This window comes from Zingiber officinale, chromosome 3B, assembly GCF_018446385.1.
Source record: "Zingiber officinale cultivar Zhangliang chromosome 3B, Zo_v1.1, whole genome shotgun sequence".
NCBI lineage: Eukaryota > Viridiplantae > Streptophyta > Magnoliopsida > Zingiberales > Zingiberaceae > Zingiber > Zingiber officinale.
Genome location: NC_055991.1, coordinates 9,836,336 through 9,848,112, shown reverse-complemented (window position 1 = coordinate 9,848,112; position 11,777 = coordinate 9,836,336). Strand labels below are relative to the sequence as shown.

The 11,777-nt window shown below is 44.0% G+C and overlaps 2 protein-coding genes across 5 annotated transcripts; one reads left to right on the top strand and one right to left on the bottom strand.

The window, feature by feature from the left end:
- Positions 1–234: 234 nt before the first annotated feature.
- On the top strand, positions 235–4,399 carry LOC122055850 (probable LRR receptor-like serine/threonine-protein kinase At2g16250). 2 transcript variants are annotated; one of them, XM_042617496.1, is made up of 5 exons: positions 235–557; positions 694–2,712; positions 3,304–3,432; positions 3,532–3,554; positions 3,675–4,399. In XM_042617496.1, exons 2-5 carry the CDS (start codon positions 785–787, stop codon positions 4,256–4,258), a joined length of 2,664 nt encoding a protein of 887 aa, XP_042473430.1. In that variant the 5' UTR covers positions 235–557; positions 694–784; the 3' UTR covers positions 4,259–4,399. The 2 variants fall into 2 exon arrangements, with proteins under 2 accessions (XP_042473430.1, XP_042473429.1); XM_042617495.1 differs by having other exon boundaries at positions 235–2,712.
- A 1,520-nt stretch (positions 4,400–5,919) lies between these two features.
- Positions 5,920–9,760, bottom strand: LOC122055852 (acidic leucine-rich nuclear phosphoprotein 32-related protein-like). 3 transcript variants are annotated; one of them, XM_042617498.1, is made up of 3 exons: positions 8,081–9,760; positions 6,224–6,525; positions 5,920–6,083 (listed from the first exon to the last, which is right to left on the bottom strand). In XM_042617498.1, the coding sequence occupies exons 1-2, from the start codon at positions 9,272–9,274 to the stop codon at positions 6,259–6,261; spliced, it is 1,461 nt and encodes a 486-aa protein (XP_042473432.1). In that variant the 5' UTR covers positions 9,275–9,760; the 3' UTR covers positions 5,920–6,083; positions 6,224–6,258. The 3 variants fall into 3 exon arrangements, 2 of the variants coding, with proteins under 2 accessions (XP_042473432.1, XP_042473431.1); XM_042617497.1 differs by having other exon boundaries at positions 5,920–6,525; positions 8,081–9,416; positions 9,507–9,760; XR_006132939.1 differs by having other exon boundaries at positions 5,947–6,003; positions 6,084–6,525.
- Positions 9,761–11,777: the final 2,017 nt, after the last annotated feature.

The following is an 11,777-nucleotide window of genomic DNA, read 5'->3' as shown; positions in this document are numbered from 1 at the left end:
TTTATAGTAATTTTATTAAGTTGAATTAAAAATATTTACCTTAATGTTACAATATCTATGTTATAATTCCTACTGTTTTGACTTTTTATTTTTCGAAAAAAACGAGATATATTTTGTTTTTGAAAAAAAAAAGATAATTAAGAATGCACTTTTTTGATTTTTTTTGTCTATTAATATTATTTTAAAATTAATAAATATTTAACTGTTGAACCGTCCACGCGTTGCTCTACTGTTGCCTTTTTCCCTCTTGGTTTACCATCGAGGTCAACTCTTCCCAATCCCAGACCCAGCTCCGCCGCCTCCCTCCTCCTCTGGCGGCCGACGGCACCGGCGACACCGCCACAACACCGGAGCGACTAAATCCGCTTCCTTTCAACCCTAAAAATCCCTCCTTTTTTTTTCCGCGCTTTAATGTTCCGTTGCTCGCCAAGTCCGCTATTATGATCGCCATTATTAAGGAGGGAGAAGCGAGTGCCTGTCTGAGAGAGAAGAGGGCAGTTGGCATCGGCTTTTGAGCATTTATTTGCAACCTCTTTACTCGCTCCGAAGGAGTAGCTGTAAGAATCGCTGCTGCGGCGCTGGGCAACTTTTTCGTTTACTTCTCTTGTTCTTCTTGTTCTTACTCCTTGCGCCTTCCCTTTTTCTCGATCCCTCTTTCTTTTTCGTCCTTTACTGTGATTTTTCTCTGATTAGTCGCTGTAAAAGAGGAGAAGCTGAAGGGACGGGATAAAGGATGCTGCTTGCGGGGCGGAGGCGGCAGCCACGGCCGTGATCGGAGGCTGATATGCCTTTTTTCGGATCACCTCCTGATGGAAATACCCTAGTCATGCGCGTCATCCTGATCATCGTGCTGTGGTGTGCCGCGGCGGTGTCGGCGGCGACGGCGCAGAACCTGAGTTCGGCGTCCGATCTGGCAGGGCTCTACGACCTCCGCGGCTCGCTTGGTCTTCGTGCGCGAGATTGGCCGCGCTTAGAGGACCCATGCACCTTCTGGGTCGGCGTCACCTGCAGCGCCGCCGGGCGGGTCGTCGGGATCGACCTCTCCGGGCTCCGCCGCACGCGGCTCGGGCGGCTTAATCCGCAATTCGCAGTGGACGGGCTGAGGAACCTCAGCAGCCTCCAATCTTTCAACGCCGCCGGGTTCGCCCTTCCCGGCCCCATCCCCGACTGGTTCGGCCGCGACCTTGCCCCAACCTTCGCGGTGCTCGTCCTCCGTCACGCGTCTGTCCAAGGTCCCATCCCTTATGCCCTAGGAGACGCTTCAGGGATCACCGTGCTCGACCTCGTCGGCAACAAGATCACTGGGAACATCCCGCCCACTCTAGGTCAACTCAGCAACCTCACGCTCCTCGACCTCTCCTCGAACTCACTCTCCGACGCGGTGCCGGTTTCTCTAGGCATGCTCAGGAACTTGAACATCCTCATTTTAGCGGACAATAGCCTCATTGGATTCATTCCCCCACAGCTCGGCGATCTCACTTCGCTCACTGTTCTTGACCTGAGCTCTAACTCTCTCACCGGATCGCTCCCTGATGACTTCAGGAACTTGGGGAGCCTTCAAAATCTGACCTTGAGCCACAACTTGCTCTCAGGTCCTCTTCCTGACAGTCTCTTCACTGGTCTCACCCAGCTTCAGTCTGTCAAGCTAAGCCACAACAATTTCTCCGGGCCATTGCCGGACTCAGTGTGGTCTCTTTCAGAGCTATCAACCTTCGACGTCTCTCACAACAACTTCACCGGAGTGCTCCCAGACATTATCCCAGGCGCTGTGAACAGCAATGTCAGTGGCGTGCTCTTTGATCTTTCAAACAATCTTTACTACGGTCAATTCTCTTCGCGCTTTGTGAGCATTTTCAACCAATTTCGAATTGTGGATTTATCTGCTAATTACCTAGAAGGTGCATTGTCATTTGTAAACATAAGCAGCGATGCCTCTTTGAGATCGAATTGCTTTCAAAATGCTACAGACCAAAGAAGTACAGAGGTCTGTGTACAGTTCTACACAAAGAGAGGGCTGTCTTACATTGGCGATGTGGCCCCAAGTCCTGCACCTTCAGGAACTCAAAGGAGGAGGAGGAGGAATCGGAATTTAATCTATATTTTGATAGGGGCTATAGGTGGTTCTTTGGTGCTTATAACAATGGTTCTTTTACTGAGATGTTGTTGCAAGCAATCTGGTCGCCAGAAAGCTGAACAGCAGCGAAAAAGAGAAATCACAACAGCCGCTTCTGGTGGTGGTGGAATCCTGCCTCCTACTGTTCAAGTCAATTTGTCAGCTGTAGGAGAGCCCTTCACTTACAAGCAGTTGGTTCAAGCTACTTCAGACTTCAGTGAGGAAAACCTTATCAGGCCTGGACACTCAGGGGATATATTTCGCGGTGTTCTGGAAAGAGGGATTCCTATTGTTGTGAAGAGGATGGATCTGCAAAAGCTCAAGAGGGATGCTCCATCTGGAGAGTTGGATTTGTTCTCAAAGGGCTTGCATGAACGTTTGGTGCCATTTCTAGGCCACTGTTTGGAGAAGGAGAACGAGAAGTTCCTTATCTATAAGTTTGTGCCGAACGGTGACCTCTCATCTGCGTTGCAGAGGAAACCTGAGCTTGAAGAAGGGCTGCAGTCATTGGATTGGTTAAAGAGATTGAAGATTGCAACAGGCATCGCCGAGGCTCTGAATTATCTTCACAACGAATTTTCGCCCCCACTTGTTCATAGGTAATTGCAGTAAAACCTAGTTCCTTGCTTTATCTGCTATCTCTCATTTGATCTCTATTCAACAAACAAGTTTCAACAAACATATGAATTGCTTTTTAATCTTTCATTAGTTCTTTTTCTCAAGATTATCAGTTCAAGCTCCTTGATATTTGATCTGATTGTATGATTAAATTATAAGATATAACCTAGATTATGGCAAACCTAGTTTTATGCTTATGGTTGAGATAGAATTCAGTGTCTATAAATACATGTATGGAATTATCAAATCTAGTGCTTCTGAATTCTGGTTTCTAGTTTATCAATCTTTTTGTATCTCACTTCTATCTCTTATAGAAATGATGAGTACTTGACTGCTAGAGGCGATAATATGGAACAACATTTTAAACCATATTTCATTGCCTTTCATAGAAGGATTCTTTTCTGAGTAGATATTTTAAACAAGGGAACTCTTAACAATTTTTACTGTCTACCTTTTCATTGCTGCTAGTTTGACTACAGTTTGATCTTCCATTAACAAACTGAATTCCTGACATTATTTGTTCACAAGTTGTGGTGACAAAAAGGAAATGGATCGATTTATTGTGTTTACAGAGACATCCAAGCAAGCAGTATCCTTCTCGACGACAAATTTGAAGTCAGGCTTGGAAGTTTGAGTGAGATATGTGTTCAGGAAGGCGATGCCCACCAAAATGTGTTCACTAGGCTATTGAGAATATCACAGTAAGATACTTTCATTTGTTGACATATTAATAATTTCTTCCTCAGATACCTTGCTCGATTCATCCATCCTGACACAATCTTCTCTTCTTTGATCCACAGGACGTCGGAACATGGAGTTTCTGGTACGAAACCTTCTGAAAAATCTTTTCTTTTCTTTTCTTTTCTTTTCTTCCTTCCATCGTCTGCCTCGCGTGTGTTCTTCACTATTTTTCTGACTGGTTTGTTGTTGCTCAATTTGGCAGGGCCGCCTGCAACATGCGCATACGATGTGCACTGTTTGGGGAAGGTATTGCTCGAGCTGGTCACCGGCAAGCTTGGGATCAGCGGCTCGACGGACGCAGCAGCCAACGACTGGCTCGACCACACGCTGCAATACATCAGTGTGTACGAGAAGGACCTCGTGACGAGAATTGTCGACCCTTTCCTAGTCGTGGATGAGGATCACTTGGAGGAGGTTTGGGCCATGGCGATCGTGGCGAAGTCTTGCCTGAACCCAAAGCCGAACAAGCGCCCACCGGTGCGGTACATCCTCAGGGCGCTGGAGAACCCCCTGAAGGTAGTAAGGGAGGACAACCATTCCGGGTCGGCCAGGCTGAGGGCCACTTCGTCGAGGGGATCGTGGACCGCCGCGTTTATGGGGAGCTGGCGACGCAGTTCGTCGGAGATCGTGTCTGTCCCGGGGCAGCTCAGGGAGGATCAAACGCTGAAGCGCTCGGGCACTTGCAGGTCCCAAGGAAGCGGAGGGGAGCAGTCGTTCTCGCGCAAGAGACCTTCCAGGGAGATCTTCCCGGAGCCGTCGTCAGGTATACGCGACATGGAGGATTGAAAGAACTTTAAAAAAAAAAAAAAAGGATTTTTTTTCTTTTACTTTTCTGATTCGAGTAAATAACATATGGCGGCTTCTGATTCGAGTTCTTGGCTATTGGCACCCAATTAAAAATAAGCAAAAATCTCGGTTTCGATTGTTTCTTGTTGGGTCGATCTTTACTCTTGCTTGTGCATTAGTCACACGCATTCGTGTTGGGAGAGCTAGTTCCTGATTCTCGAGGCGGATCTTTAGCTATGTGCAGCTGATGTGGAATTAGAGTGATAGAGCTTCTGATTCTTTTTTTGTTTTTTTGTTTCAGTTTGCTTTTGTTTTGTTTTTTTTTTACCGTGTAAAACGAGATACAATTCTTTGAGCTTGTAATTTATCCTGTATATTGGATTGAGTCTCTGTATCATGTTTGAGATGGAGATTCTGGACAACATTGGCAAAAAATTTCCTTTTTCTTCCTTCTAGAGAGAACAAATTCCTTAATTTGTTTCTTTCCAAGTAAACTAAAAAGAAACTTAATGATTCTAATGTTATTATTACCATTTTTATCTTCTTTTCTTTCCATTTCTATTTCCCTTCAAGCAAGAGAAAGTGTCATATTCTTCTTCCCCTTAAAAGTTTAAAATGAATGATTTTTTTTTAAAAAAAAATAATATCTAGAAATGCCTTAAAAAAGCAAAACTACTCTGAAATTAAAATTTTCAAAAAAAAAAAATCTTTACTTTACCAAAATCACCTACAGAAAGGTAAACCAGCCAATTAATGGGGGAAAAAAGGCAAGACGAGATTATAATAAGAAAATACAGTCTCAGCTTACGCACTGCAATTCCCCAGCAAAAGCTCCGAGATGAAGCTAACAGCCCCGCTCCTTGGCTTCCCAACTACGACCGCGGCTTTTGCCGCTCCCGCCTCCGCCGGTGCTGGAACTGCTAGCAGCGTCTTTGGCGACACAGACGACGGCGACAGGCCGCGTAGAGGAATGCCAGAAGCTGGGGACGCTAATTATCACATCTGGTTCCATCCAGCTGAAGCACTAGAATCTCTTCCCCGTCAGGAATCTGACATCCACCACCACGGTGGCGATGTATCACAGCCGCTCCGCCACCCTGATCCCGGCCGCCTCGCTAACTGCACAGCGTCGTCGGCGATGCTGCCGAAGGCGAACGCCGGAAGAAGAGCAACGACAGTCGAGAAGGTCATAACCAGGGGTTCGCAAGACGGTCGGAACTGCTACCAGCGTCTCCGTGGACGCAGACGACGTCGAACGCCAGCGGGAGATGAACCCGAGGCGAGCAGATCTTACGAGGTGGAGAGTACAGAAGGTGGTCCGAGTTCGGCCCCTACATTACCTGATTCAGTCGAACTGACTTGTAGGCGATCCGGTTCGGTTCATCCGGTTCGGTCGAACCAATCTGCGGTCGAGGAAAAACCTACGTCGACGAACAAAATCTTGAGTTAGTTAAAAATCATTTATACACGTGTTCATGAATCACATTTTGAGGCGAGCGAACCTTATTGGGCCTGTCGAGCCCAACCAAACCGATCGAGTACTCAAATCGATTGACAACGTGATCGGGTTCACGAGGCACTGTGCGGCGGTAACGTGGTAACGTTACCGCTCTGCATATGAATTCAATGCGACCAACGAGTTGCTAAGCCCATGGCAAATGGAAATAAACACAACCAAACTCCAATTGTGAGGGAACAAGATATGTCTCATTCTAAGCCGCAGGAACACATGAACTAGGAAGGACCTAAACACAGACATAACGGCTAGTACTATTTAAACTTACTGATTGTTTGGAGGGAAGGAGTTTGAGAGGAGTATGTATACCTGCCATTTGAAAGTAGATGAATAACTAACTTTTGAAATGGGGAGGAAAGAGCAAGAAACCCAACTGAAGTCTTTCTTCACTTGCTAGTTCTCCTAAGTAGGCAAGTTCAGAATACACGACAAAGGAGAAGAACCCACACCAGGAACCATGAAGACCGTTGCTGATTGAGAAACCTCAAGGATGATGATGCTTGGGCCTTTGTTGTTGTTCCTCCTCGGACTCCTCATCGCCATTGTCGTCATCTCTCCTCCGCTTGTTGGGCTGAGAAGAGGATGCATGTCGCGGAGAACATTTATTGTTTACCTGGAGGTGCTCTTTGCCATCGTCATCGTTGTCGACCTCATCATCTTCGTCTTCCTCAAAAGTGTCGCTCCCTGCTGTATCCACAACCAGAGGTTGTGGAATCTGTTGCACCAGATACTCCCCGCCATTGTCATCATCCTGAAAAAAAATTCCAGAAAAATTGTTCAGAAAAAACAAATATGACAACGCACAAACATCAAAAAATAATCCAGATCGAGCAAAAGGGAAACAAAAAACAAGATCTGACATATGTATGCAATTATGAGCAAAACAAACTAGCATAATCGACTTGATTAACAATTAGGACTTTCCTAAATAAAGGTGAGTAAAATCACAATCACTTAGAACAATGAGATGTAACAAATTCCAAATAAAACAAAATTTTTAAAAAGTAAAGGAAAATACACTGAGAAATGGGGAGAGAAAAAGAATATCAATCAGTATTTCAGCATACCAAGCAAGTTAAAATATCTCCTTTTTTCTGATAAAATTTTGAAGGTAGACAAAGACAGTAATTTTCAAAGTAATTATAACAACAGATTCAACTAATGCAAAATGAGGTTGAACTACATCCATTTACAATACAGTAAAGCATTAGATGCGAAGCTTGTGGATCAGCATGAGCTTAAACAAAGTCTAATAAATTTTCTAACAGAGTTTTGAGGGTTAAAGCTTACACAAACATGCTTAGTATGCACTGAGAAACTATTGCATCAATAAAAATAGACAAAATTCACAACAGTTGATTTGGAAGGGAAATATCATTTAGTACTAGTATAATCTCAATTGCAACAAAAGGAAATAATGCTAAAGTTGAACAGATACACGGCACGCCATGATACTAAGCATTAACATACAAAAAGGCACTACAGAGTGTAAACAAAACATACGAGTGCCAAGATGTCTCACTACTCCAATCAGCACACACGCCTTGATATGCTTAGTTAAAAAATATTATTGCATATCCAGAAGAAAGTGATATTTTATTCAAAATAGATCCATTTACCCTATCCATCTAAATGTGAAGGTTGTCGTATACGCTACAACTTAAACAGTCTGACTAGCTAAGGCATTTAATATAATCATCCCAATCAAGTATCATTACAATAATTCACAAACCCACAGATTTCTATGTACAATAGCCAGTGTCTCTACAACCCCAACCAGAATCGCTAATTCAACCATAAGCAGGAACCCGTGGCCAAGTCAATCCAATTTCTGTAAGTCAATCCAATTTCTGTTTAATCGCTAATTCAACCATAATCAGGAACCTGTTGCCAAGTCAGTCCAATTTCAGTTTAATCAAACTTTAGGGCAGTTTGACATAAAATATCTTGAACTTGCTGGCCCCACGGTTCACTGTTAGTCCACATTTAAGTGGTGATCAAAGCAACATAAAAACTATCATATAACAAATAATCACTTGAATAGTTTCAAAAATTATACAACAATTTTCTCTTCAACATTAGCAATAAGATAATCAATGCATAAAGAATATGCAAAAGCAATAGATGAAACTATTTTGTCGTACTGACAAAATGAAATGCATTGTTGCAACACATGAACATATATAAGATCATTAACAAATCAGAATAATTCATAACAGTCAATGATAAATAGTTGTGCAGCAAATAACAGTAAATCAAAGTAATTTATAACAGTGGATGGTAAATTGTTTAGTAACAAAATATACCTCAAATTCATCCTCGCCATCACCTTCTTCAGAAAATCTATCATCATCCACGTCCTGCTCATCTTCCTGCCCAATCTCTCCATTCTCGTCTTCATCACCTTCACCTTGCTCATGACCATCAATCTCCCCTTCTCCGTTGATGAATCTCCCTGAGCTGCCAGGTTCACCGTCATCCTCATCATCTGGGATATCCTGATCTTCTTCTACATCCCCATCCTCGTCCTCTTCATCTAACTCTTCCTCCCCCTCGTCAACCCCGTCCTCATCTTCCTCTTCACTGTCTCGTATGTCATGAACCTCGACAACATCATCTTCCTCCTCCTCCTCCTCCTCCTCCTCCGCATCAATCTCCTCTCCCAAATCATCCTCTTCGTCATACTCATCTACATCCTCCTCTTCATCTTGGCCCTCTTCTCTCTCAACTGAAGCTGCTCTGATAGGGGCAACTCGAAATCCATTGGATGCATGATACCCCCTCTCCAAACCATTAGCATCTGTTCCCATACCAGTCTCAGTGTCCTCTTCTTCAGCATCACTCTCCTCTTCTTCATCAGCATCGACTACTGCATGTGTTGTATTGCTAGCAACGCCATTCATCAGCCTCTCTGCATGTTCTTCTCCATCGACCTCACCACTCCCAGGATCCTCTTCCTCATCCTCCTCTTCTTCCTCCTCCTCCTCCTCTTCATCAGACTCTGGCCGTTCATTTTCATCAGCATCCAGCTTATCTAGATATTTCAGAGTCCTGATCATTCCGAATACCCTTGATCGATAATCTTTGACCCTCGTCACAGGACACTCATAGAGATCCAAAGAAACGAGCCGGAGTTGAGCCAAAGGTGACAAATCCTCTAGGAACTGGATCCGGTTGTTGGAGAGATCTAGGTCCCTGAGGGAATCCATCCCAGCCTCCACCAGAAACTCAAGTCCGCCGCCAATGCGATTGTCAGACAGGATCAGCCGCTGCAGGTTCTGGAGACGCGGAAACTTCTCTAGTGACGACACCCCAATATTTGCAATCGAGAGAACCTCCAGCGACTGGTACCTCTCCAGGATCTCCGGCGGCGGAAGCCGACCATGAAGACACTTCACCGAACCGTCAAGTGTGAGGCTCCGAGGTGGTGAAGCAGAAGAGGAAGATTCTGCCTGAGCTCCTATCGCCGCCTCCACGGCCCTCTCCCAGGCCTCGTCCATCTATCAACAGAAACAAAACAAGAAACCCTAGACACCAACACCGAATCCAAAAAAAACCACCACCGAATCAACCAAATAAAAGCCCTAATGATTGAGCGAACCAAACTGATTCCACAGATGGATCGGAAAAGCACAGCAACTCCTGACCAGAGATTGAGAAATCAAAATAACTGCCCGAACAGATCCAAAATAAACACTTATCGAGACGCAAAATTCATCGATTTCTCACTACCGCTGGATCTGCACCGGTTCCACACGCGGATCAGGGGCGACAGGAGAAAGGTAAGAGAGATCACGAAACTTTCGCCGACGCCATGGATTGGAAGACGGTGAGAGAACCCTAAACCTAAGATGAAATCCTTTGCCCCACAAATTCTAACTTCCTCCTCTTCGAAAGCGCACAGGGAGCAATCGTTCCAAGGAACATCCACCAAAGAAGACGGGATGCGATTGCTCTCTCCTCCCCTCTACTCCTTTTTATCTATAATTTTTATATATTCCCCAAATTTTATCAAAACAAAGAGAGGAAAATTCCATTTTCTCCCCTGAAGGTTTTTCAAATTTTAAAAATGTTTCCAAATTTAGCTCGATATTTTACATTTATTCCGTTAATAGTATTGATTTTATATAACGAAATAATCACCGACACACACAAAGGGCCAATAATGGCCCATCCTTTATATTTATATCAATTACAAATAAATTCCTAATTTATATTTTGTATTAATATCCATTCGGACATCAATTCCATTAGTCAAACAAACATTGATTCATCACTTTAAAATGCAAATTACAAGAAGAAAAGAAAATACTTCCCTCTTTTTACTTTAACATTTATTTACATTTGATCATGTCCAAATAAAAGAAATTAGAAAATCAAGAATAGAATGATTATTAACGGGATAAAAGTCTTAATCAAATAAAATAAAATTAAATCAGGGAGGGATATTGACGTTGACCCTCCGACGCTCAAGTTAGAATCAGAAAGACAAAATGAGTATTTGAGAAATAGATGAATTTTGTCTTTACTCATACCCGGCGTATCCTTTTATACCTTTATTTGTGATCGTTTATCTGCCCTTATTTAATGATATTAATTATCAGATGAAGGCTTCTACATATAACTTAAGTCGGTGCTCCCGCCAACTGCTGGGCGGCCAACTGGGAGTCCGAGTGAATGAAGACCTTTGTGGCTCTGACATGTCGCGCTACTTGCAAGCCGGCTATCAAAGTTTCATACTCAGCATCATTGTTGGTGGCGCGATAATCCAGCCGAACAGAAAGTTACATTCGATCTTCCGTTGGAGAAATGAGCAGCATGCCAATCCCGCTGCCTTGTCGGGTGGAAGAGTCATCAACATATATTTTTCAAGTTGCTTCTAGCTCGTCATTCTGGATTTCTGTGACGAAATCAGCCAAGGCCAGAGCTTTTATCGTCGTTCGGGGTTGGTATTGAATGTCGAATTCACTTAGTTCAGTTGTCCACTTGATCAACCGACCGGATGCTTCTGGGTTGAGGAAGATTCTTCCCAAGGTACTGTTGGTCATCACGACGATTGGATGGGAGAGGAAGTACGGGCGGAGTCTCCGAGTGGCTAGTACCAAGGCGTAAGCTAACTTTTTCAGACTAGTGTAGCGAGATTCAACTTCTTTCAATATATGACTTAAAAAATACATGGGTTATTGCTCTTGTCCATTCTTCTTAACTAATGCCGAGCCAACCATATTATCGGTGAACGACAAATAGCTCCAGAGTCACTCTCCTGCGCTCAACTTAGCTAATATAGGCAAGGAGTTGAGATAATTTTTGAGCTCTTCGAACGCCCAGTTGCAGTCCGCATCCCACTGGAATTTTGTCACCCGACGCAACACCTTAAAGAATGGTAGGCTCCGGTCGAACGATTTGGATATGAATCTGAACAGAACAATAATACGTCCGGTCAGCCGTTGGGCTTCTTTCAAGTTGCGTGGCGGTGGCATATCTTGCAGAGCTTTAACCTTACTGGGATTCTCCTCGATCTCCCGCTCGATAACGATGTATCCCAGGAATTGGCCACTTTTGGCGCTGAATAAGCACTTATTCAGGTTCAGCTTTATTCCATAGGCCCTCGGCAGGTCTACTTGATGTTTGTTCAAAGATTAATAGCTCTTGGAGATTTTATTAATATGTCGTCGACATATACCTCTATGTTGCGGCCGATCTGCCACCGGAACACCTTGTTCATAAGTCTCTGGTAAGTGGAGCCGGTGTTCTTTAGTCCGAACGACATGACGTTGTAGCAGAATGTTCCGTCAGCCGTAATAAAGCTGACCTTTTGTTGATCTTCTCGGGTGAGCGACACTTAGTTGTAACCTTAATATGAGTCGAGCATGCAGATCAGCTCGCAGTCGGCCATAGAGTCCACTATCTGGTCTATCCGAGGCAACGGTTAGAAATCCTTCGGACACGCTTTATTCAAGTCACGGAAGTCAATGCAGACCCTCCACTTATTGTCCAGCTTGG

What these genes read in the sequence shown, in the direction of transcription:
- LOC122055850 (XM_042617496.1), top strand. Translation starts at nt 785, where the DNA reads ATGCCTTTTTTCGGATCACCTCCTGATGGAAATACCCTAGTCATGCGC. An exon ending in AGGCTATTGAGAATATCACA is followed by an intron (nt 3,433 to 3,531) that starts GTAAGATACTTT and finishes TTTGATCCACAG; the next exon opens with GACGTCGGAACATGGAGTTT. An exon ending in GTCGGAACATGGAGTTTCTG is followed by an intron (nt 3,555 to 3,674) that starts GTACGAAACCTT and finishes TCAATTTGGCAG; the next exon opens with GGCCGCCTGCAACATGCGCA.
- LOC122055852 (XM_042617498.1), bottom strand. Translation starts at nt 9,274, where the DNA reads ATGGACGAGGCCTGGGAGAGGGCCGTGGAGGCGGCGATAGGAGCTCAG. An exon ending in ATGGCGAGGATGAATTTGAG is followed by an intron (nt 6,526 to 8,080) that starts GTATATTTTGTT and finishes ATTTTTTTTCAG; the next exon opens with GATGATGACAATGGCGGGGA.